General features: G+C 36.9%; 2 protein-coding genes across 2 annotated transcripts; both read right to left on the bottom strand.

The window, feature by feature from the left end:
- On the bottom strand, nt 1–5656 carry LOC100696135 (ladderlectin). The gene is made up of 6 exons (XM_005460624.4): nt 5560–5656; nt 5334–5375; nt 1713–1798; nt 1444–1578; nt 1210–1324; nt 1–1060 (listed from the first exon to the last, which is right to left on the bottom strand). The coding sequence occupies exons 1-6, from the start codon at nt 5618–5620 to the stop codon at nt 966–968; spliced, it is 534 nt and encodes a 177-aa protein (XP_005460681.2). The 5' UTR covers nt 5621–5656; the 3' UTR covers nt 1–965.
- Nucleotides 5657–18760: 13104 nt separating this feature from the next.
- Nucleotides 18761–21066, bottom strand: LOC106096552 (ladderlectin-like). Its single transcript, XM_025905100.1, has 5 exons — nt 20767–21066; nt 20417–20467; nt 20233–20283; nt 19036–19145; nt 18761–18928 (listed from the first exon to the last, which is right to left on the bottom strand). The coding sequence occupies exons 1-5, from the start codon at nt 20882–20884 to the stop codon at nt 18761–18763; spliced, it is 498 nt and encodes a 165-aa protein (XP_025760885.1). The 5' UTR covers nt 20885–21066.
- Between the last annotated feature and the right edge of the window lie 1126 nt (nt 21067–22192).

The following is a 22192-nucleotide window of genomic DNA, read 5'->3' as shown; positions in this document are numbered from 1 at the left end:
CTGGTCACCCACTGAGCTAAACTGGGCCCATAATCTTTCTGATTTAACTTAATTAATCACTTCTTCCATCCCTGTCTATTGCACCCCATCCCTACAGAACTGCTGAATGAAGTCTTACCATTAATTAATGCTTTCTTAAATATGATAAATCAACCTCTATTAATGGGCTGTGCACCACAGACATTTAAATTGGCAGTAATTAAACCATTACTTAAAAATCCATCACCTGACCCAGCTGGTTTAACTATCTTCTTGAAAGTGTAATTGTAAAACAGGTAATTTATAATTTGCTGAAGAATGGTTTATTTGAAAAGTTTCACACAGTATTCAGAAATCAACATAGCATGAGTGAAGAACTGATCTTCTTATGGTTTTTTGAGTCTGCATGCTTAATACCAAAACCTCCCAGAGGAGCACTTTGCTTCTTGGCTATGCTTTCTTAGGTTTGTGCATTTTGAATAAGTCATCCTTCAACTGAAGTTGCATTACAAGTGTTCATTTTTGTAATTTTTGACAATAAATAGAAATCCTTTTTTGTTCAGAGAGTAAATCAGGCCTTCAAGCCCCATTCTTTCCACAGCATCATGTGCTCTCTGGTATTTTTACTTAAAACCAAATGGTTAGATATAAACACAATCTTTAGTCATCACCTGCCCTACTCTACACATTTAGCTCCTGTAAATTTGTTTCACATTCAAAGAGAAGTGTCAGTGCAAATATTTTTAATGTTGCAGAAAATAAGAAAGAAGCAGTTTATTCTGGAAAAATAAAGTTTTGCAAGCAAATAATTATTTTCCATTACATATTCAGTCTGTTCCTATTAAAAGAAACAACCCAACTCCAAGTTATATCACTTGTCATTTCATTCCTTATGTAGCATCACAGCAAAGAAAATAGGTACAGTTGCAATATCAGAAACAGATTCTTTAGGGGATATGAGATTGTTTACTTTGTTGCCAGGTGTATCATGCTTTGCTGTGACCCAGGAATGATTCGATGTTCTTGACACAGACAGATGGGAGGAGGTTGGTACAGCTCTTATTATCCCAACACTTCTTTTCTGTAAACACCAAAAATCAAGATTAAGTGAAATCATGGTCACATTGGACACTAAGATGAATATTGTGAGGGGAAACTATCCCCTGGGACTTGTTGGGGACGAGGGAAAAGAGTTTAACATAATGAATAATCATTAAATGTTAGCCTTACCTGAAGAATTTATCTGCAGGCATCGCTCACTGGTAAAATAGTCATTGTTTGGCTGTCCAGGACACCAATCTGAGTAGTTAAACTGTGTTCCATCACTCCAAAACCAATAACCAGTCTAGAAAGCAAAAAAAAAAAAAAAAGACAATAATAAATTTAAAACAAGCAACCCCCCCAACGTACAATGCTCTATGGCTGGATACTTTTTAAAAATTTGTACAATGATGAGTCAGTTACCTCTTGTGCATCTGAGGCTCCTAGCCATGCTTCCTCATTCGCATGCGTAGCATGAAATATCAGCTTCTGAATGAACTGGTACTGCATGATGCTGTGAACAGATGCAAGGTTTGCCTTCAGTTGCGCACAGTTTCTCTACAGGGGAGATCAACAAACCGCAGAATTCCAAAGTAAACAGAAAGATTAAGTATTTCACCAAGGTAGATATTAAAAATATCAGTGTATTAAAGTCAATGCATAATGAATCAATAGTGGATCAACATATTAACCTGAGCCCGAGCCCAAGACAGGGCATGAGAAACATAGAGGAAACATTCTTTGAACTGCTTTATCCAACCGCGGGGACATTGTTTTCCTGAAAATGAGGCAAAATTTACTTCACAGCATTCACTGAATTTGGATAGACCAGATTTTATCCATGATCTACAGCATGTTGTTAGAGTTTGGTCAATGCTAAATTAGTGCAAAATTAGACATCAACAGTTCACAGGTAGAAAAATCACTGCCTACTGACCAGTTACTTTTCCTGAAAATAGCATCACCACTCTTAGAAGATCAGAGAGTAGTTGTGTGTGTGTTTTTTTTTTTTAACAGCATCTACAGTCTTGGTGTTTACCCAACGAGCATCAGCATTGGCTATAGTTTCTTATATGCAACTTAATTCCTTGAGTTGTTTTTTCTATTTGCTTGAAACAATTTCAAAGTCATCTTACTGTTCTGTAGGCATTAATACACGAGCCTAAAACAGAGCAGGTATTTGCACTTGCTAACCCAATATCACATTTTCATGTAGCCTAAGCCTACATTTGAATTTATTTTACTGTATTTATTCTTTACTTTTGGACCATTAAACACCATTGCGGTTGCAGTTGAAAGAATAAAACAAAAGCTGTCCAATGCAAACTTTAAATATTTTAACAGAATGCTCAGTTATAACCAGTGTTGGGCAAGTTACTTTCAAATAGTAATTCAATTATAGTTACTAGTTACTTCTTCAAAAAAGTAACTGAGTTAGTAACTGAGTTACAATATTCTAAAAGTAATTAATTACTTGGAAAAGTAACTATTGCGTTACTTAAAAAAAAAAACAAAGAACGTTTAACCCTCTGGCGTCCAGGGTATAATTGGCCATTTTTTTACTACTCTTGATTTTCTCTCCACATTTTACCTTTAAAAACTATTTGCTTTGCCTTGTTTGGTATCATTCTTTTTAGCGCAACCTCACGTGCCTGAATTTACAGTTATGTTCTCATTTTGTCATACTGTATAACCAGAATTGATCTAAAATCAGACAAAAAACATAAAATCAGAGTAGAAAAAGTTATATTTTTACTGTAACAACCATAAACATGTTTAATGAATCATATTTTATAACTTCAAATGCAAATATTAATTGTCAATTTTAAAATCCTATGCACAAGTTTTGCAAACAACAAAGTTATTTGCATCCATTTACCTTTTACCCTTTTTTTAAATAACCATTTCAAACTATTTACAGAACAATCAGCTGTTCTTCAATAAGATGCCACACAAATTATTTGTGCCACTCCAAAAAAATCATTTCTGTCCACTATAAAGGAGAACATCACAGCCTGATACCTGCAGGTCTGACAGCAGCAGGTGTATCACTGCTGTTTCTACCTGGAGACAGCAGTCGCCTCATTGTTCTGACACACAACACAAAACTATCCACAACACTACACACTAACTACACAAGACAACACATTAACTACACACTCCAAACACGCTAAACGTCACAAATCTCACATCTCAAAACTCGCTCTCTCTTTCTCTCTCTCTCTTTTCCTGCTCTCTCTCCCTCTCTCTTTCTCTCTCCCTCTTTCTCTCTCTCCCTCTCTCTTTCTCTCGCCGTCACTCCTAAAACTTCCCCTGTTTTGTTTTGTTTTTTTGCTCATAAGCAGAGAGTGCTTGCTAGCGCTAACGTGGCGAAACTATTGAGGAAAAAACGCCGCGTATATATCGTTTATCATGACTCTGGTTTTACGTGGCCTATCGACACAATTTATAAACTAGCACCTTGTTGCTTTGTCTTTAAGTGGTCATGTGATCGGCTTACCACGACTACTTTATTCTTCCTCAGTCAAACAGCAGCACTCATGCGATTGTTTTGCCTCCTTAGCTCCAGGTGTTGTGCTAGACAGTGATCGTGATTACCGTCTGTGCGGGAGCGCGCAGCTGCTTAAAGCTGTAGCGCCCAGATTACTTACAGCTACTTCCTGCAGCTGATATAAGATGCGGTGAACTGAACACAGCTTCAACTGTTTGTTGAAAAATAGTAACGGACCGCGTTACCTTGTTAGTAACTGTAACGGCGTTGTAACGATAGGAATAGTAATTAGTTAGATTACTCGTTACTGAAAAAAGTAACGCCGTTAGTAACGCCGTTACTTGTAACGCCGTTATTCCCATCACTGGTTATAACCCATCAGATTCTCCTCATAGACTGGTGATATTGGTAGGATTGTTCACTTACACAGTTGGCATTTTTATCAGCTGTCTTTCCTAGCTCAAAATAGGCTGTTTAAAGTGCTTAAAGCACAAACGATTGATCTGTTACTGTACAGTGCTGTTTCTTTTAGTCTGTAGTGTGCATTTAACCTTGTCGTATTCTCATTTATGTTCCTTCATAAAATCAGTACAATTACTGATTACAATTACTGATACGCTGCCAACACTACACCTTTTAATGTGAATGTGCAAGGAAAACCCAGTGTTAACATAGTGAATAGATAAGCAGCTTCATATGATTGATTATCCTGATTTCCAAAGTTAAAATCCGTGAAGCCAGATAAGATACCCTGAGCATTCTGAATTTACTTTGTATATCAGGCCTCTGATGTTGTGTTACCTGAAATAGAACAGTAAACAAATCTGTTTGGACTTTGCTGAGCCCTCTTCCCTAGAAGAACCAGCGCCACAGCAGAGTCACATTTATGTTTTGCTCTGAACCCTGTACACCAAAGTGAGTACAACTCATTAAGTTAACCCAGGGTTTCCCCTGCTCACATGAAAAGGGTGGCGTAGGCAGCATCTAATCAATCCATGAGGGGAATTTCAAGTGTCATCATACTTCTTACATACAGAACAATCCCTACTTCTACTATTAGACACTATCAGGTGATGAAAAACGAGACAAAATACTAAAGAGCATAAAAAAAATCTACCACTGGCAACACTGCTGTAAAAAGGACAAGAGATTGATGCTATGGAACATCTGGTGAGTTTGTGGATAGAATGCAAAGATAAACCTTTTTAATTTAATTATTGTGCTTGTACTATTTCTAATACTATTTCTTTTATATATATATATAAAGGTTTTTAATATAAAGGAAAAAAACAAACACAAACAGACAACACAACCGCAAGGGCAAAAACACACAAATAAGGCAAAAAAGGCAAAAGATTACACTGCAGCAACAGAAATACTATTAACTCTAATACCATTTCTAAGGTAATGGCTGCACATAAGAACATTAGGTGGAATACATTTAAACATCAACAGTTACTGTGCTTTTTTGAGATCATATATTAATGTTTGTAGAACAATAAAATTATTGTAAAATTATGAGTGATTATACAGGAATTGATTGATCAGTAGGAGGTGATTTAATAAATATTCATCTCTAATCTGAAAGCTAAACCTGCAGCAGAAAAAACTTAGATTCATATCATAAGCTCATGGGGGGGTCATTTGATGGTTGGATTTTCTCTGATGATTATAGCGTTTTAAACTTACAATTTAAAGCATCTTGAGACTACTCTTATAAACCTTAAAATAGCTGCATATCATACAGGACACTGAGATGCTGCTGATCAGCATGACAGATATGTAATTAATTTGATTCATAGTGTGGAAAATGTCCACAGACCTGTGAGTGGTCGCACCACAGTCCCATTCCTGGCCTTCGTAGCTGGCAGAGAACAACAGATAACTGACCATCAGTTTTACAATTATCATATCTTTACAGAAGAAAAAAAATACAAGTTATATATAAATCTATCTATCTATCTATCTATCTATCTATCTATCTATCTATCTATCTATCTATCTATCTATCTAAATATTTATGTGTATATATATTCTGCAGTACTCACCAGTAGCAGTGGTGAGAGCCACAACTGCACAAAAGGTTGCAGACACAATCAGCAGCTTCATGGTTATGATTAGTAGAGTATCATCTCCTTTTTCTGTGCCAGTGTCAGCCAGTAGTTTCAGCCTTTGAGCACTTATATACTGTTGCTTGTATATACATAGTTGCAAAACCAGTCAGAATTTCATTGCATGACTGCAACTGCTGACTAAACTTGACATTTCTTTATGCTTAAAAAGGAGGTGCTGCAGAGTACAACCACAGGACAAATAAACTTCTGATTAGCTAATCCATAGTTGTGGTGGGGAAATAAGTTCCATCTAAGTTTTCATAAGATAAGAGAGAGGTTACACCCTTGACCTGTCACCAGTCTGTTGCAGGATTTTCATGGTGTTAGCGTTAGTGATTATCTGAGGTAATTTACTCAAATGATGCACAACAGCTCACTCCTGCATGCTGTTGTGCTCACATTTTTCAGAAGGAAAAAATATTTTTCAGGAGAAAATATTAAATGTCATTTAAAGGATTTAATTTGCTTTGGCAGTTGAAATTACAAGTTACAGAACTGTACTTTTGTGTGAATCAGCCAACTGCTTCACAAAAAAATGACCCTCATCGGGCTGTACAGCTTATATACTGTGACAATAACAAAAGATTATTATGGCCATTTTCTGCCAGCACCCATCCTGATGGCTCCATTCAAATCCATTCCGTTCTTTCCAACCTCGCCTCGTATCTGCTCCTCCTGGAATCAGAAAGACAGAGAAGAAAAACAACCGCTGCTTAGCCTTGGCTATCTGCGGATTTCTAAGGCCCAGGTCAGGAAATCTTATTTGGACTTCCTGACCTAGAGAGAATATTCTAACCATTATCACTGTATGTGTAAGCATGCTGCAAAATATCCCTCTGCACTCAACGTCCACAATATAACGCCAGACAAAGCTTAAAACCCTCAAAACACGAAGCGCCAACTCGGTTATGAGCACAAATGCATTGTGTATATGAAAAAATAATTAAAGCAGCTCTAACTAATCATTTAAATTAAAACAATCCAAAATCTTCGACCCTAACAGTTCCATGGCATTTTCTTTACAGCACGATATGTGCAGCATGTACAAAAAATGCTTTCATAGTCCCTGTTCATAAATCCAGTTATCTTAAATCCCTATTTGACTTCAGACCTTTTGCTCTAATGTTAGTTGTCTTGAGGATCCTAGAAAATCTTTTCAGGTCAGAAATTACGAAGAAAGCCTGTATATCTCCTTGATCTCATTACATTTGACAGCCAACAATGCTGCAGGGTTATGAATATTTTATAGAAGTGTGATGAGTTTTTATTTCTGTACTTCTTCTATTTTTGTAATTTTTTTTGGTTTGTTTGTTTACACTCATTTTTATAATGTGATGATTAAATCTAAAATTAAATGGGATAAACAGGATAGTTTGCTGTACTGTGAAGTAAAGAACAGTGTACAGTGGCTGTGATTTCTTGGTCAGAGTTACATCAAGTGTAGCAGAGATTTGTATGAATTTTAGCTGATGATGGTGAGATCCTGTTTACAGGCAAAGTCACCCTCTACAATGTAGACAACAGAAATATAATTTATTTTATTTTTATTATTTTTCTTCTGATTCAAAGAGAGTATAATTAGAAAAAAAAGGTTACAGTAAAGTTTGTTTTCCTATCTGCTTATATTATTTTTTTATTATGTTATTATAGCACAAGGCTCAGTTAGCTTTGCACACAAACAGAAACGTCCTCCAAAAACAGCTTTTTACTTCCTTACTTTGAGTATATTTCAGTGCCAGTACTTCTACTTAAGTGCAGAATGTCTGTACTTTTGCCAAATCTCATTACAGAAGCCAGGCTCCTCTACATCAATTTCAACCTTTTCCATCCCCAATGCGCAGCAGCTGGTGGAGAAACTGAGGTCATTGAGGTCAATGTGCATTAAATGTACCATTGTGTTTTGGACATTGACCTCAGCGACCTCAGTAAAAATCTTTTTCATGTTAAGATGTGTTTTGTGCAGAAAATTTTAACTTATTTACCAAGAATCTTACAGGTCAGTGATTGAAAAATAGCTCTTATGAAATTGTTCATCACTTTTTGAAATTGAAATTAAACTTCACTTGAACTTCACTTTTAAAGCATATTTTTTAAAAGCTGTGGTTCCTTCACAGTTTCACCAAGGCTGTTGCCTAATTGTGGATCTGACAATGATCTGTAAGTATTTACAAATAAGTCATATCTTTAGATACGCTCTTTTTCATGATTTCTATGCTTTTTATGGCAAAATGACGAACAAGAAATAACTGAGCATGTCAGATGAAAAGCTGTCACATTGGAAACTTGTACAGACAAGATAGTTTCATAAGGCATATTTAGTAAATAATGACCTTTTTGTTTGTAGCCAACATATAGACAAGGCACATTCTTTGAATTGTTCCACAACTGTCTAATTAAGGGCAGTGCGACTTCATGGCCTGGGATGGTGATTGTACAACAGTTTTCTACTACTGTTATTTCTGCAAATGTATTTATTTGTTAATATTCTGTTCAGTTTTTCCTTATTAATAATAATGTATTTTTATTGTTATGTTTGTGTTATGTACGTTTCTTTTCTTGTTGTTTTTTTTTTGTTTGTTTTTTATTTTATAGATTTAGATATTGTGGCGTGTTGGGGGAGCAGCTAGTTCTCTCCCATCATGCCTTGGGACATGTGCTGCTGTTTAGATGTTCTTATTTATTGTTTATGGTTACGTTACTTTCAACTGTTATCTTGAATGTTGTGTTTATACTGCGGTTCAAAGTCACTGACAGTTATTGTTTTATAGAAAGAATGCAGTACCATAAGTGAGTTCTGTTATGCTGTTATTGACTCTTGAAGCACATTGTAGCACAAGCAAGTATTTAATATAAAGCTCCCCCTACCAGCTTGGGTTTGAATGGCAAGTTTTAACTTATTGTAGAGCTCCTTTGCTAAGATTTCTCTGCATGCAACAATATGTTTATTATTTATGTTGTTCTGCATCTTCTGTGTTATGCAGTGAATGTGGTGATGAAGCTGACCATATGCCTGTCATCTGGTCAATTATCTGGACTGTACATCCGTCTCTAGCTGACAACCTAAACTTTAGATTTAGAGCTGCTAATTCTCATTGCTTCACACTTGGGTACAATTTAGTCCAATCAGAGGACATTCAGTGTGGATGAGTCTTTGAACTTTTAGGTGGGTATATACATTGATTAAAGACTTGTTTTGACATCCCTGGTAAAACTAAAATTTGTAAAATGCTTAATATTGTACTTTATTATATTATGGAAACATACAAAAATAGATAGATAGATAGATAGATAGATAGATAGATAGATATAATTTATTTCGAACATGCAAATATAATTGAAATAACAACAGAAAAAAAACAAAAAACAAAACTTAAAAATGATAAAGTTTTCATGTATGTCTATGTCTACAGAATGCGTGTGCTCGAAAAGGAGTAGGATGAAGTTTACACTTTTCTTGTTCCTACCCCCAATTTCATTGCTTACAAATCCATATCCAGGATTCAACATTTTTTGATCATATATGGTTAACTATGTACAAGTCTAACACACTGAACATACACAAATAAAACAATTTTCAGCACGTAAACCAGAACAACAACAAACTACATTTTTACATAAACTAATCACCCTGTCTATAACACCCGCTTAATCTCTGAGCTTATTTTATATCTATGTGACAAACACCTTAATGAACACTTAAGCTTGGGTTACTCAGGTCTTGATCTATAAAAAATGAGGACACAATGAGACAACTCAGTCACTGAGAGGAAAATTTCCTATATTCATGCAATTTATTATTTCTGAACAATCGTATGAATTTTTGTATTGATGTACTTGTCTTGATTTCATCTGTACAGGTGTTCCACACACTAACTCCTCTGACTGTAACGCTCTGATGTGTTAAATTTGTCCTTACTACTGGCTTACTGAACATAAGGATTCCTCTCAGGTCATGAGTATTTGGTCTTATTTGGAACAAGTTCTGAATGTTGTGGGGCAAAGATTTATTCGCTGCTTTGTACATTGTTTGCGCAGTTCTGAGGTCAACCAAATCTTTAAATTTGAGAATATTTAATTTGATAAAAAGTGGATTTGATGGTTCTATTGAAGTAGTTTTATTTATTATCCTTATTGCTCTTTTTTGCAGAATGTAGATTGGATGAGTGTGTGTTTTATACGTGTTTACCCACACTTCCACACAGTGTGTCATGTACGGCAGTATAATAGAACAATACAGAGTATATAATGATGTTTGATTTATGAGATCCTTGACCTTGTAGAGAATTGCCAGAGACTTCGATATTTTGCCTTTGATATGAGTAATGTGGGGAATCCAGGATAGTTTGTGATGTATTATCACACCAAGGAATTTTATTTCAGATACTCTGTCTAATTCAGTGTTATTTATTGTCAGTTTACTGTTAGTAGAATATGTGCGATTCCCAAATATTATGAATTTTGTTTTGCTCAGGTTCAATGTTACGTTATTATGGTCAAACCAGGTCTTCAGGTTATTTAATTCATTTTCTAGTTCATTCAGAAGTTGTTCCAAGTTACTTCCACAGCACAGTAAGTTTGTATCATCCGCAAATAATATTATTTTCAAAGACTTTGAAATAGCACATATCTCATTAATATAAAATATGAAAAGCAGCGGCCCCAAAACTGATCCTTGGGGAACCCCACACACAACAGGTTTCAGTTCTGACTTTATGGCATTTATTTGGGTAAATTGTTTACGGTTTTTAAGGTAACTGTTAACCCAATGATAATGCCACCCCTCTGACCCCATATGTACATAGTTTGTTAAGTAAAAGGCTGTGATCAACTGTATCGAATGCTTTCTTTAAATCTGAAAAAACTCCGACAGCATATTCTTTGTTTTCAATAGCAGTTGTTACTGTATCTATAAACTCCATTAAGGCATGCCTTGTGGTCCTTTTGGGTCTAAATCCATACCAACATTGTTTTTTATGATAAAGTCATATAAGCTATTGTAAAATATTTTTTTTCCAGTATCTTAGAAAACTGCGGTAGTAGAGAGATGGGCTGATAGTTTGTGAGAAGATACAGTTAAGCCCATAATTATTCATACCCCTGACAAATTTTGACTTAAAGTTACTTTTGTTCAACCAGCAAGTTCTTTTTTGAGCAGAAATGACACAGGTGTCTCCCAAAAGATAATAAGACGATGTACAAGAGGCATCATTGTGGAAAAAAAATATTTCTCAGGTTTTATTTATATTTTAGCAAAAAGTATCATGTCCAGAATTATTCATACCCTTCTCAATAATCAATAGAAAAAAGCCTTTATTGGCTATTACAGCAATCAAACGCTTCCTATAATTGCAGACCAGCTTTGTGCATGTCTCCACAGGCATTTTTGCCCATTCATCTTTAGCAATGAGCTCCAAATCTTTCAGGTTGGAGGGTCTTCTTGCCATCACCCTGATCTTTAGCTCCCTCCACAGATTCTCAATTGGATTCAAGTCAGGACTCTGGCTAGGCCACTGCAAAACGTTAATGTTGTTGTCTGCTAACCATTTCTTCACTACTTTTGCTGTATGTTTTGGGTCATTGTCGTGCTAAAATGTCCACTGGTTCCCAAGGCCAAGTTTTTCTGCAGACTGCCTGATGTTGTTGTTGAGAATCTTCATGTATTGCTCTTTTTTTCATGGTGCTGTTTACTGTGATTAGGTTCCCTGGTCCATTGGCTGAAAAACACCCCCAAAGCATTAGGTTCCCACCACCATGTTTGACAGTGGGGATGGTGTTCTGTGGGTTGAAGGCTTCTCCTTTTTTATGCCAAATGAAGGCAACATCATTGTGACCAAATAATTCAATTTTTGTTTCATCTGACCATAACACTGAAGACCAGAAACCTTCTTCTTTGTCCAGATGAGCATTTGCAAAGGCCAAATGAGCTTTTGCATGCCTTAGAAGTGCCTGGAGAAGTGACGTTTTCCTTGGTCTGCATCCGTGGAACCCAACAGTGTCCGTTGGACTGTCTGCCTTGAGACATTGCTACCAGCAGAGTCCAGATTCACCAGAATGGCCTTGGTGGTGATCCTTGGATTCTTTTTCACCTCTCTCACTATTCTCCTGGCCAGCACAGGTGTCGCTTTTGGCTTCCGACAACGTCCTCTGAGATTTTCCACAGTGCGGAACATCTTGTATTTTTTAATAATACTTTGCACTGTAGCCACTGGAACTTGAAAACATTTGGATATGGCCTTGTAGCCCATTCCTCACTTGTGAGCAGCCACAATGCACAGCTGCAGGTCCTCACTGAGTTCCTTTGTCTTAGCCATGAATGTCCACAGACCACCTGCAGAGAGCTGCTGTTTTTCACCTGTTGAGTTGATTAAAACAGCTATTCCCAATTAATCAGGGTAATTAGGATGCTTTAGAACAGCTTTGACTATTTGGAATGGTATGGAACTTTGGATTTTCCCAGAGACTGTGACAGTTTGTAAAGGGTATGAATAATTCTGGACATGATACTTTTTGCTCAAATGTAAATAAAAGCTGTGAAATATTTTTTTTTCCACAATGATGCGTCTTGTACATCATCTTATTATCTTTTGTGAGACGCCTGTGTCATTTCCAGTCAAAAAATAACTTGCTAGTTGAATAAAAGTAACTTTAAGTCAAAATTTGGCAGGGGTATGAATAATTATGGGCTTAACTGTATTTATCTCCAGCTTTATATATTGGAACTACCTTTGCAATTTTCATCTTATCAGGAAATAAACCACTTTGTAATGACAGATTACAAATGTAAGTAAATGGTTTCACAATACATCCAAAAATATCTTTACTTAAGTGCATATCAATGCCATCACAGTCAGTTGATTTCTTGGAGTTACAGGATGTAACTCCATAATTTCCTCTTCATCTACTCCCCTCATAAACATTGAGTTTGCTACATTAATAGTTTTAGTTTTAAGATGGTGCCCAGTTTTTACAATTTCTTTAGCCAAGCCAGGACCAACATCAAGAAAATAGTCATTAAAACCATTTGCAATTTGTTTTATGTCACCAGTTGTTGTATGTTGTATTTGAAAGTTATATGGATATTCCAATCCTTTAGTTCCTTTATTTACAATATTATTTAGTACTGTCCACATGTTTTTCATATTTTTTTTATTTTCATCTAAAAGTTTACTGTAGTAATTTCTTTTGCTGCTTCTCATGATCCCTATCAATTTATTCTTATACCTTTTATAAGTTTGTTCAGCTTCTATTGTTCTTTTCTTTAAAATGTTTTGTACAACAGATTCTTTTTCTTGCATGCGTTTAGTATCCCCTTTGTTAGCCATGGTTTTTTTTCCTGAGTTTTCAGTTTTCTTTGTTTTATTCACCAGGGGACAGTGTTTATTGTAAAGAGTTAATATTATTATTAAGTTTTCATATGCCACGTCAACATCTTAAACATAGATGTTACTCCAGTCTTGGTTGTTGAGCTCTTTCTTAAGGCGGCAAATTGCTTCTTGTGTTTATGTCTAATTAATTTCTTATTAGGTTCACATCTGTTAATCCTGGCGTAGCTCTGTACTGTTGCAAAAACTGGTAGATGGTCACTCAAGTCATTTATTATTAATCCACTTTCAACATTCCTGTCAACAACATTAGTGAAAATATTATCAATAAGTGTAGCACTATGTGAGGTTATTAGTTGGACGGCAGATTAAGGGATAAAGACCAATGCTGTACATTGTATGAACAAAATCAGTGATGGCACTGTTCACAGTTGGATTTAACAAATCTATATTGAAATCACCACATATAAATGTCCTTTTCTTGTAGTTAATGGGATTGTACATCTTCAACATTTCCTCTGTGAATATTTTTATACATGATCCAGGGGTCCTGTAGATACAGCTGATTTGCAGATTCTTTGACTTTTCAGCTTCTATTTCATTATGTTATCCAGTGCTAGTGACAGTTCACTGATGATTCTACATTTGTAATTATTATCAGTATACAAGGCAACACCCCCTCCCCCTTTTTTTTATTTCTATTGATGCAATACATGTCATAGCCATCAATCTTCACTAAGTTTTGATCCCCCTCTAACCAAGTCTCTGAAACTGCAATGACAGTGAATTTCTTACAAAACTGTGCCAGACAGTCCAGGATTTTTGAATGGTTTGAATTGAGGCTTCTACTATTAAAATGTATGATTGATATTACATTATCCATTATTATATTTTGATTGAACTGCTCATTTGTATAATACTCACATTTTTGATCATACTTATGGGCATAGAAATTGTTTTCAGGGTCTATATCATTTTCCAAGTCCCATGGTCTGTGATCAGTATACTCAAAGGATTTTAGTCCGAAATCCTTATATACAATGTTCATATATGGGTAAGGTTCTGTCAAGGGGCGGAGAAAGAGCAGACTCGACAGTGGAGCTCCTTGCAGGTAAACAGTGCGGTTGCAGTTTGCAGTCCATGTTGATTGAATCTTGTTTTGTATTCGTGCTTGCCGCTACACCACAATCACCCACACATGCAGGGCCTTGGGGTAAAGGTGTGTCACCAGGGTGCAGGGGAGGCATCCCCCCCTCTGTCCCCTTCTGGCTGCCTGTGCCTCAATTTTATCTCACAACTTAGACATTCACATTACGCACACTCTCATACACATACATATAGGACTTTGGGGGTATTTCCTCTAATTGGCCTATTAAGGGCTCTGTTGGCTCTTAGCTGCTGAGTGGGGGCAGTCTGCTTCTCCCCACCCCAGGGAAAAGGGTAACACTACCTGGGTCTGGGTGCAGTTTCCCCCTCCAGGGGCAAGGGTACCTAGACCTGGGGTATAGAGTACACTTGGGGAGTGTGATTGTGTGTACAGTGTCTATTTATGTTTGTCTCCACGTTGGGTGAGTGCTGAGCAATCTGGGGCTTTCCTCAGCTCTTTCCGAGAGAGTGGCTTGTTTTCTCTTTTTTCTTTTTCAACAGGTGATCCAGGTGATTGATATATGTATTTTTGTCTGTTTGTTTTGTTGGTTTTTGTTTTTTGCCCTTTATCACCGTTTCTCTCTTTCTTTCTCCCTTTTCTTTCCCCCAGTCATGTCTGTCCCGTGTGTAGCAAGTGAAAATAAAATAAAATAAACAATAAAAGCAAAGGTGAATCAAATAGACCAATACGGCAAGGCCGGGATGGTCCATTTGGTAAAGTAAATCCATTGGGCATCTTTCTTTGCCTTTAGACAATAATTCTGATGGCAAAAGAGACAGGCGAAAAAAAAAAAAAGAAGTATTCGTGCTTGTCGTGCTATGTCAGCATTTTTCTTTGTCAGATGCTCGTTTATGTAGACATTGGTTCCTCTCAGCTTCTTAGCTTGTCTTAGTAGCTCCTTTTTTGATTTTCTGTTCACAAAGCATATTATTATAGATGGTTTTCCACTATTATTTTTTCGAGGCAGAGGATGGCAAGCTTCAGTATCTTTACTATTAATGGTAATTCCCTTGCCACAAAAGAAATTGAGAATTTGTTGCTCCAAAGAGTCGATGTCAGCTTCAGTGGGCTCCCTGCCTTCCTCTGCCACTACAGCTCTGGCATACGTTCTGTGTTTGGTTTCCAATCCACTTACTATTAAGTCATTCATACAGGTGTACTGCTCTAGATCTGCCACTCGGGACTCAAGTAGGGCTATTTTTTTGTCCTTTTCTTTATTTAGTTTTTGCAGTTCTTTAATCTTTCCCATCATATCCAAAAGCAATTTCTGTTGTTTGGAGATAGTAGAAAGCTCTCCTGACATGTAATTTAGAGATTTCTTAATCTCCTCCATCTCATCCTTGGAGACTGTGCCTTTCTTTGGTGGCATTTTGTAGGCGGCTCAAATAAGATGCAAACACACCTGTGTAGTTGTTGATTCCTGATGGTGGATCCTGGGCCTGGTGCCTGGTGGTGGATCCTGGGCCTGGTGGCTGTTGGAGGCTCCTGGGCCTGGTGGCTGCTGGAGGATCCTGGGCCTATAGGTAGTGATGTGTCTTGTGTGTCGAAGCTTTGAAGCGTGTGTCGGGTAATCTCGGGGGAGTTTTTGTGAAGCTTGTATCGAGGGTTGCTTTGATTACATATGCAGTGATGTTCGAGGCCTCGCGGGCAGCCCGTACCACGTGACTGATTCATTAACTGGCTCGCCGGTTTGCGCCAGATTCGAAATAAAATGTGCAGCAAAACACAGCTGATTCCCCATCGCACTGTGTTGTGGAATTGGATTACATACGTGTTACATAGTTACTTGAGCATTTCTTCTTCAATGGAACCAGCAAGGAAGAGAAGATTTCCCCTGTCTGGGAATATTTAGCTCTCATCTCTCCTAATAAAGTATGCACACAGTAATAAATATCACAAATGATAAGTACCATAATATAAATAAACAACACCACAGATCCTGTAATCTGATTTCTGTCTTTTAGTTGTTTAAAAAGTGACACGCCACACAATAGTTTGTGTCATTATGCAGATGTACATAAACATGATTACACATTTACATAATCATACCAAAACTCTGTCCTGATAGTTTCCACTTTCTCTTTTGTATCAGACATACTGAGACAATATTCAGAATGAATAACCATGAAAACAATTTATTTATTCAATTTAGATGTTTACACGTCACATCATTATAATCATTGAGCCTGTTTCACTTGAATCGTCCACTCGATGGCGCAGTAGAGCAAATTCTCATGAGTTGTTCGCACTAAAGAAAAACCACCATCATAATGCGGCTATCCCTTTGGCGCCAGCTGTGGGCTCAAAGCTGGAGCCGAACAAAAACTCCCTGATAACGAATGTGTTTAGACTGTTCTTCCCGTTTCAAGCAAGGCCACCTGGGTTGGCTGGCAGACTGTTAACTTAGCCTGGCAGGGCGAAGGACACTGTCTCAGCTGAACTCTGGACACACATACACATACACTGATATGCACTCACTCATCCCCCCTCCCTTCCCAAACGCCTTCGCCGCTTATTCCCTCCTGGAGAACACGGCGGGTCTGGGCCCAGCGCTGGAAAAATAGCTGCAGGGCGGGATGGCTGCTGTGTTTGCTTGGGATTACTCCTCACCCCCTACCCACCCCAGTTGCTTGTCACGTGCTCCATAATGTTGTGCTGTGGACATTGATGTGCTTTCTGTGCAGAGGAGTTTTTTTTGTTTTCTGTTCTCATGCTGTCCTCCAATAGGAGTCCAGCATGAGTAGAGGTCCCTTTTTTTTCACTCTTTTTTAGAATTGTTTGTTTTATTCCTGCTTTCCGGCCTGGGAATAAACATTTTCTAATTAGACCTGTAGCATCTCTGTGCCCCTGGGTTTCTGACTGACTTTCTCCCCCTTTGGATTTAAAAGAACCTCCCTAGTATGACATTCTGGCACACCAGGTTTAGTTTTTGCACTTACAGAAGACAAATAAACTGACAGATCTGTTAGGATGAGGTTTTTTTCCTTTCTCCTGCTTTGCTAAACACACACCTATGTACACAAAACCCCATTTAGGTATGAGCACACATCACACTGTATAGACACAGCCCTGAACACACACTTTAGAGACAAACATACACCAATGGACACATAAAAAAACTTCCATTTTTGGGCATGTTGAAGGTTCAACATATGGTGCAGGTTTCTGTTATTAGAATGAGTATTCGTGTTCACGATGGCTCCAAAAGTCTTTCGTAAAGAGTCTGAGGTATCCACCTTAGTGGAAGGTGCTCGTTTTAACTATTACCAGATGTGCAGCTTGTTGGTTCTTCTTTATTGCATGCAAAAGGAAACCCAAGCATGTACAATATCTCAAACTGACTGGGAAGTTATCACTATAGTGTAAATTCAGTGGATACAAGAAACAAGCTTCATAACAGTATGTATGCTATCACGCTAGCACTGATCTGATGTTTTATGAGATCCCGAGGTCTGGCTCTCCTTGCCTTACCGTAAAAGTCATCCCAAACCACTGATAGAGATAAAAGAGGTTCAGAGAGTCAAGCAGGCCTTCAAGCCCCATTTTTGCCACTTCATATGTTCTTTTAAATGTAATATTTTTAAAAGGTTGCACATCAATAAAATCTTTGCTTACTACCTGTCCCTGTAAATATGTGCTTCTCTTCAAATTTACATTCACTCAGAAATATCAATGCTTAAGATTTTAATGATACAGAAATTAAGAAAAACTTCATTTTGGGAAATAACATTTTGCAAGAAAAGCATTCATTCCATTACACATTCAGTTTGCTTCTACAAAGAGAAACAATCCAACTCCAGTTATGCCACGTGTGACTTCATTCCTTATGTCGCATTAGAGCCAAACAAAATAAGTAAAGCTATAACATCAGAAACAGATTCTTTAGAGGATACATGAGATTGATTGCTTCTTTGCCAGGATTAACATGCCTTTATGTCAGCAGAAATCATCAGATCTTCTTGACGCAGACAGATGACAGTAGTTTGGTACAGTATGCATCATCCCAACACTTGTGTCCTGTAAGACCAAAAATCAGCTTTGAAAAGCTCTGAAAGGAATATCTTGGTTTATGTAATAACAAAAATATTAGTCAATATTCACTGTTGATCATACTATCACATCACTCTGTAAATATGTATATATACTGCAGCAATCAGAATTATAGTCTGACGACCAAGGAAATGCCCAAAAGATTTACTTTCACAAGTGGATGATTATGGCTTTTGCCAGACTCATGCACTGGATTGTCATAGTTTGTCTAGTCTTTATTATTTATTCCATTTTTTTTAATATTTCTTTTACATGTTGTCATCCCTTATGTAGCCAGTTTATCAAAGAAAAATATTCTCCAAACATGAGATACCATTGCACACCCAGCACACACTATACTTTCAGGGGTTTCTTTCAAAATTTACCTCCAAAATTCATCTGCAGGCATTGCTCATAATAATAGTTGCTTGGCTGTCCAGGACACCAGTTTGTGTATCTGAACTGTGTTCCATCAATCCAAAACCAATAACCATTCTGCAAAAACGAACAAAATAGACAAGAATACATTTAAAAACAAGCTAAACCTCAACCGCAAGGCCACAACTATTGTATAGAGACAGTGATGGGAAAGAACAATGTTTGATGGGTGCATTATTTTTTAACTATCTCATAATGTCTATAAATATTTGTACAATGATGACTCAAATACCTCCTGTGCATCTGAGCCTCCAAGCCATGTCTGTTGACTTGCATGTGTGGAATTAAATATCAGGTGCTGAACAAACTTGTACTCTTCAAAGGTGTGTACAGATGCAAGGTTTGCTTTCATGAAGTCACAGTTTCTCTACAGTGGAGATCAACAGGCAGCAGAATTTCCAAAGTAAGCAAAAAAATAGGATTTCACCAAAATAGGATTTTTAAATTTACAATCGAGAAAATCGAGATTTTTACCTGAGCCTGAGCCCAAGACATGGCATGAAAAACATAGATAAAACAGAGGTTGGAGTACTCTGTCCAACCATTGGGGCATTGTTTTTTTGGCTTCATATCATGAGGTTCACCTGAAAAAAAAAGTACTTTATAAAGTGGTATCGAACAAAGTATCCTATGCCTAGAAATGAATTTAGTTTTTGTATTTATTCTTTAATTTTACACCATTAAACACCATCAGGGCTGCAGTTTTGTTGTTTATAACTCATCATATTCCCCCATGTCTTGTTCATTTAACAGCTTCCTTTCCTGGCTTCAAATAGGTTAACCTTTAGAGCAGCTCACTTCTAGTCTGACAAAAGTGTTTAAAGCCCACAAGGTTAATATGATTCTACTTTACAGCGCTTTTGCTCACTCGGACACTGCTATGTTTCTTTCAATGTGTATTTTGTGCTTAACCTTTCCAAATTTGTCCATATTTCTTTATAAATTAAGCACCTCTGCTTCCAGTACCATACTATGACTGGTCAAATGTCTGAGTTAGTTGATAACCAGTTTAGCGTCTCTCTGTGGGAGAAGGGGAGTGCTCTGACACCTGCACTACAAATCAAACCAAGCTGCAGACTAGCATTGGTATAAAAACATTTTACACATTTTCTAAATCATCAAATTAATAAGAATTAATAAATACAAAAGAAAGGAAAACAGATTCAAACAGGCTAAATTTAAATACAAATTTGATATGAGGTCTGCAAGTGTAAATTTCCTGTTTTAGGATAACATAAAAATTCAGTTGAACTGAATTTTATTTTTATTATGCTAAATCACAACAACAGCTGTTTTTAGGTGAAGACCCTACAATAAGAACAAGGAAAAACAACAGAAAACCCCAGAATCTATACATTTATATTAATGCGCACTGAACAATAAAAATGTTGTAAAGTTGTTTGCTGTGAATCCTTCTAATCTCCCACAGAGATCATACAGGAATGGTGATGCTATTTTCATAGGCAGAGATCTCATAACAATATGTAAAAGTTTAGTTTTTAAGGGTATCTATAACATATATTTCTTTTTCATTCTAGTTTCTCCAATAAACCTTTAAACATTTACTTTGTACTACAAACTTAGCTTCACATTGTACAGGACAAGGTTTTTCTGATTAGTGGGACAGAAATGTGTTTAATTTTTGTGAAAATCTGCAAATTTTCCACAGACCTGTAAACAATACTGAATCCATTCCACTTCCGGCCTCTTCATCTTCAAGAGCTGGATATATTCAAACAGATGTTGACTTTGATCATTAGTTTTCCATTTATTACATTTGTACACAAGATTTACTTTTCATTATTCATGTGTATGATTGTAAGATGATACTATAACCTGGAAACTGTCCACAGACCTGTGAGCAGTAGTACCTCCGTGTCATTGCTGGCCTCTTTAGCTGGCAGAGCTGACAACATTGAAACAGCAGATGATTGATCATCAGTTTTACAGTTATCATATTTTTCCATAAAAAATGTATATACGGCGTCAAGGCGTTAACAAGCTAACTGCACTAATGCATTGACGCCGTGCAGCCTGTGTTTGCACGGGGCGATCCACGGTAACTCGTTAACGGAGTTAATGCCGCATTAATGCAGTTATGGCGTTAATGTAATTTTAATGAGATTAACTCTCGTTACAATTAACTCTCTGAGAGAGAGAGAGAGAGAGAGAGAGAGAGAGAGACATAAATAATGCAATACTCACCAGCAGCAGTGGTCAGAGCCATCATTGCACAAAAAAGTGCAGACACAATCAGCAACTTCATGGTGATGTTTAGTATCTCTGTGAAAAAACTTAAGATCTGAAGCGACTGCCACTTCATTAATGAAGGGATAACTACAAATTCAGAGTTTCTTGCAGGTCTATTATGGAAGTCTGTCACCTATTTCAGTACCAGCCAGTAGTTTCAGCCTTCGAATTTGGAGTGTTAAACATCTCTAAGATGAGCACTTATGTACTTTTTCTTTTATGTAAATAGTTGCAAAACCAGGAACTAGGAAGTCTAATCATCATTGCAAAACTGCCACATGCTGATTAAATTTCACGTTTACTGATGTGGCTCCAGAGAGTACAACCACAGCACAATTACTAAACCTTTTGTGTACCTTATAGGAAAAAAAACAGTTGTCTTCTAAAGCCCCCCATTCATCCATTTTTTTCTACTTATTCAGTTCAGTCGTGTGCTGGGGCTGAAACCTAGTTTAGTTGAGATAAAAGACAGGCCACACCCTTTGCAGGTCTCCAATCTGTTACAGGGTTTTAGCATTAGTGGCATCCATGATTAACAGTGGTAATTTACTTCAATCTTGTACAACAACTCAGTCCTGTATCCCATGACATCTAGTGAGGTTTTGAGGTATACACTTGTACAGAAAGCTTATTGTAATAAACATGGCATATTTTCCATATTTCAACAGTAAATCAATGTTCTGCCCAATGCTTGCAGAGCAGCAGGTAACACTAATGAAACTCTTGTGAAATTATTGCTAAACTTCACTTTTGAAAGCTGTTACTTCTACATAAATAAATTCTTCCCTTTTCTTTCTAATAAAAAAAAAACAGATTGTTCAATTAGTTAAAAATTCATATGTGCCTGCAGGGATATGAGCCCTGCATACACCCTTGCACATTTTTACTTTTTACATATTTCCATATGTAAGAAATTGTGGGAAACCACATTTAGTAGACATAATATAAAACCAAGCCCTGGAATGGTACAGCTAAGTCTGCAGCCTGTCCGCAGCTCAGACACAAGCATTTCACTACATGTTCACTATATGTTGTACTGTGTATGTGACACATAAAATTTGAATTTAACCTCTTTTCAGAAATAACTTACAATTCTGATTAAAGCATTTTAGTTTCACCCTAATATTTTAATATAGATGTTAAAATGTAGTAAACTATATTCACTCTGGTTTGGTTCATTGGTAATTTTAAATTGTCCATAGTTGTGATTTTGATTGTGAATGGTTGTCCTTTTCCCTGTGATAGACTGGTGACCTTTTCAGGAGCCACCCTGCCTCCCTATGGCATTTGGGATAGCCTCCAGCCCACAGTGACCGGCGCACCTAAAATCCTTTAGTTTTCTCAAAAATCGACAATGCATCTTATAATCCAGTACGCCTTA

This window comes from Oreochromis niloticus, linkage group LG3 (genome assembly GCF_001858045.2).
Source record: "Oreochromis niloticus isolate F11D_XX linkage group LG3, O_niloticus_UMD_NMBU, whole genome shotgun sequence".
In the NCBI taxonomy this organism is placed as follows: Eukaryota; Metazoa; Chordata; class Actinopteri; order Cichliformes; family Cichlidae; genus Oreochromis; species Oreochromis niloticus.
The sequence above is the reverse complement of the archived record's forward strand: the minus strand, read 5'-3'. Positions and strand labels throughout refer to the sequence as shown.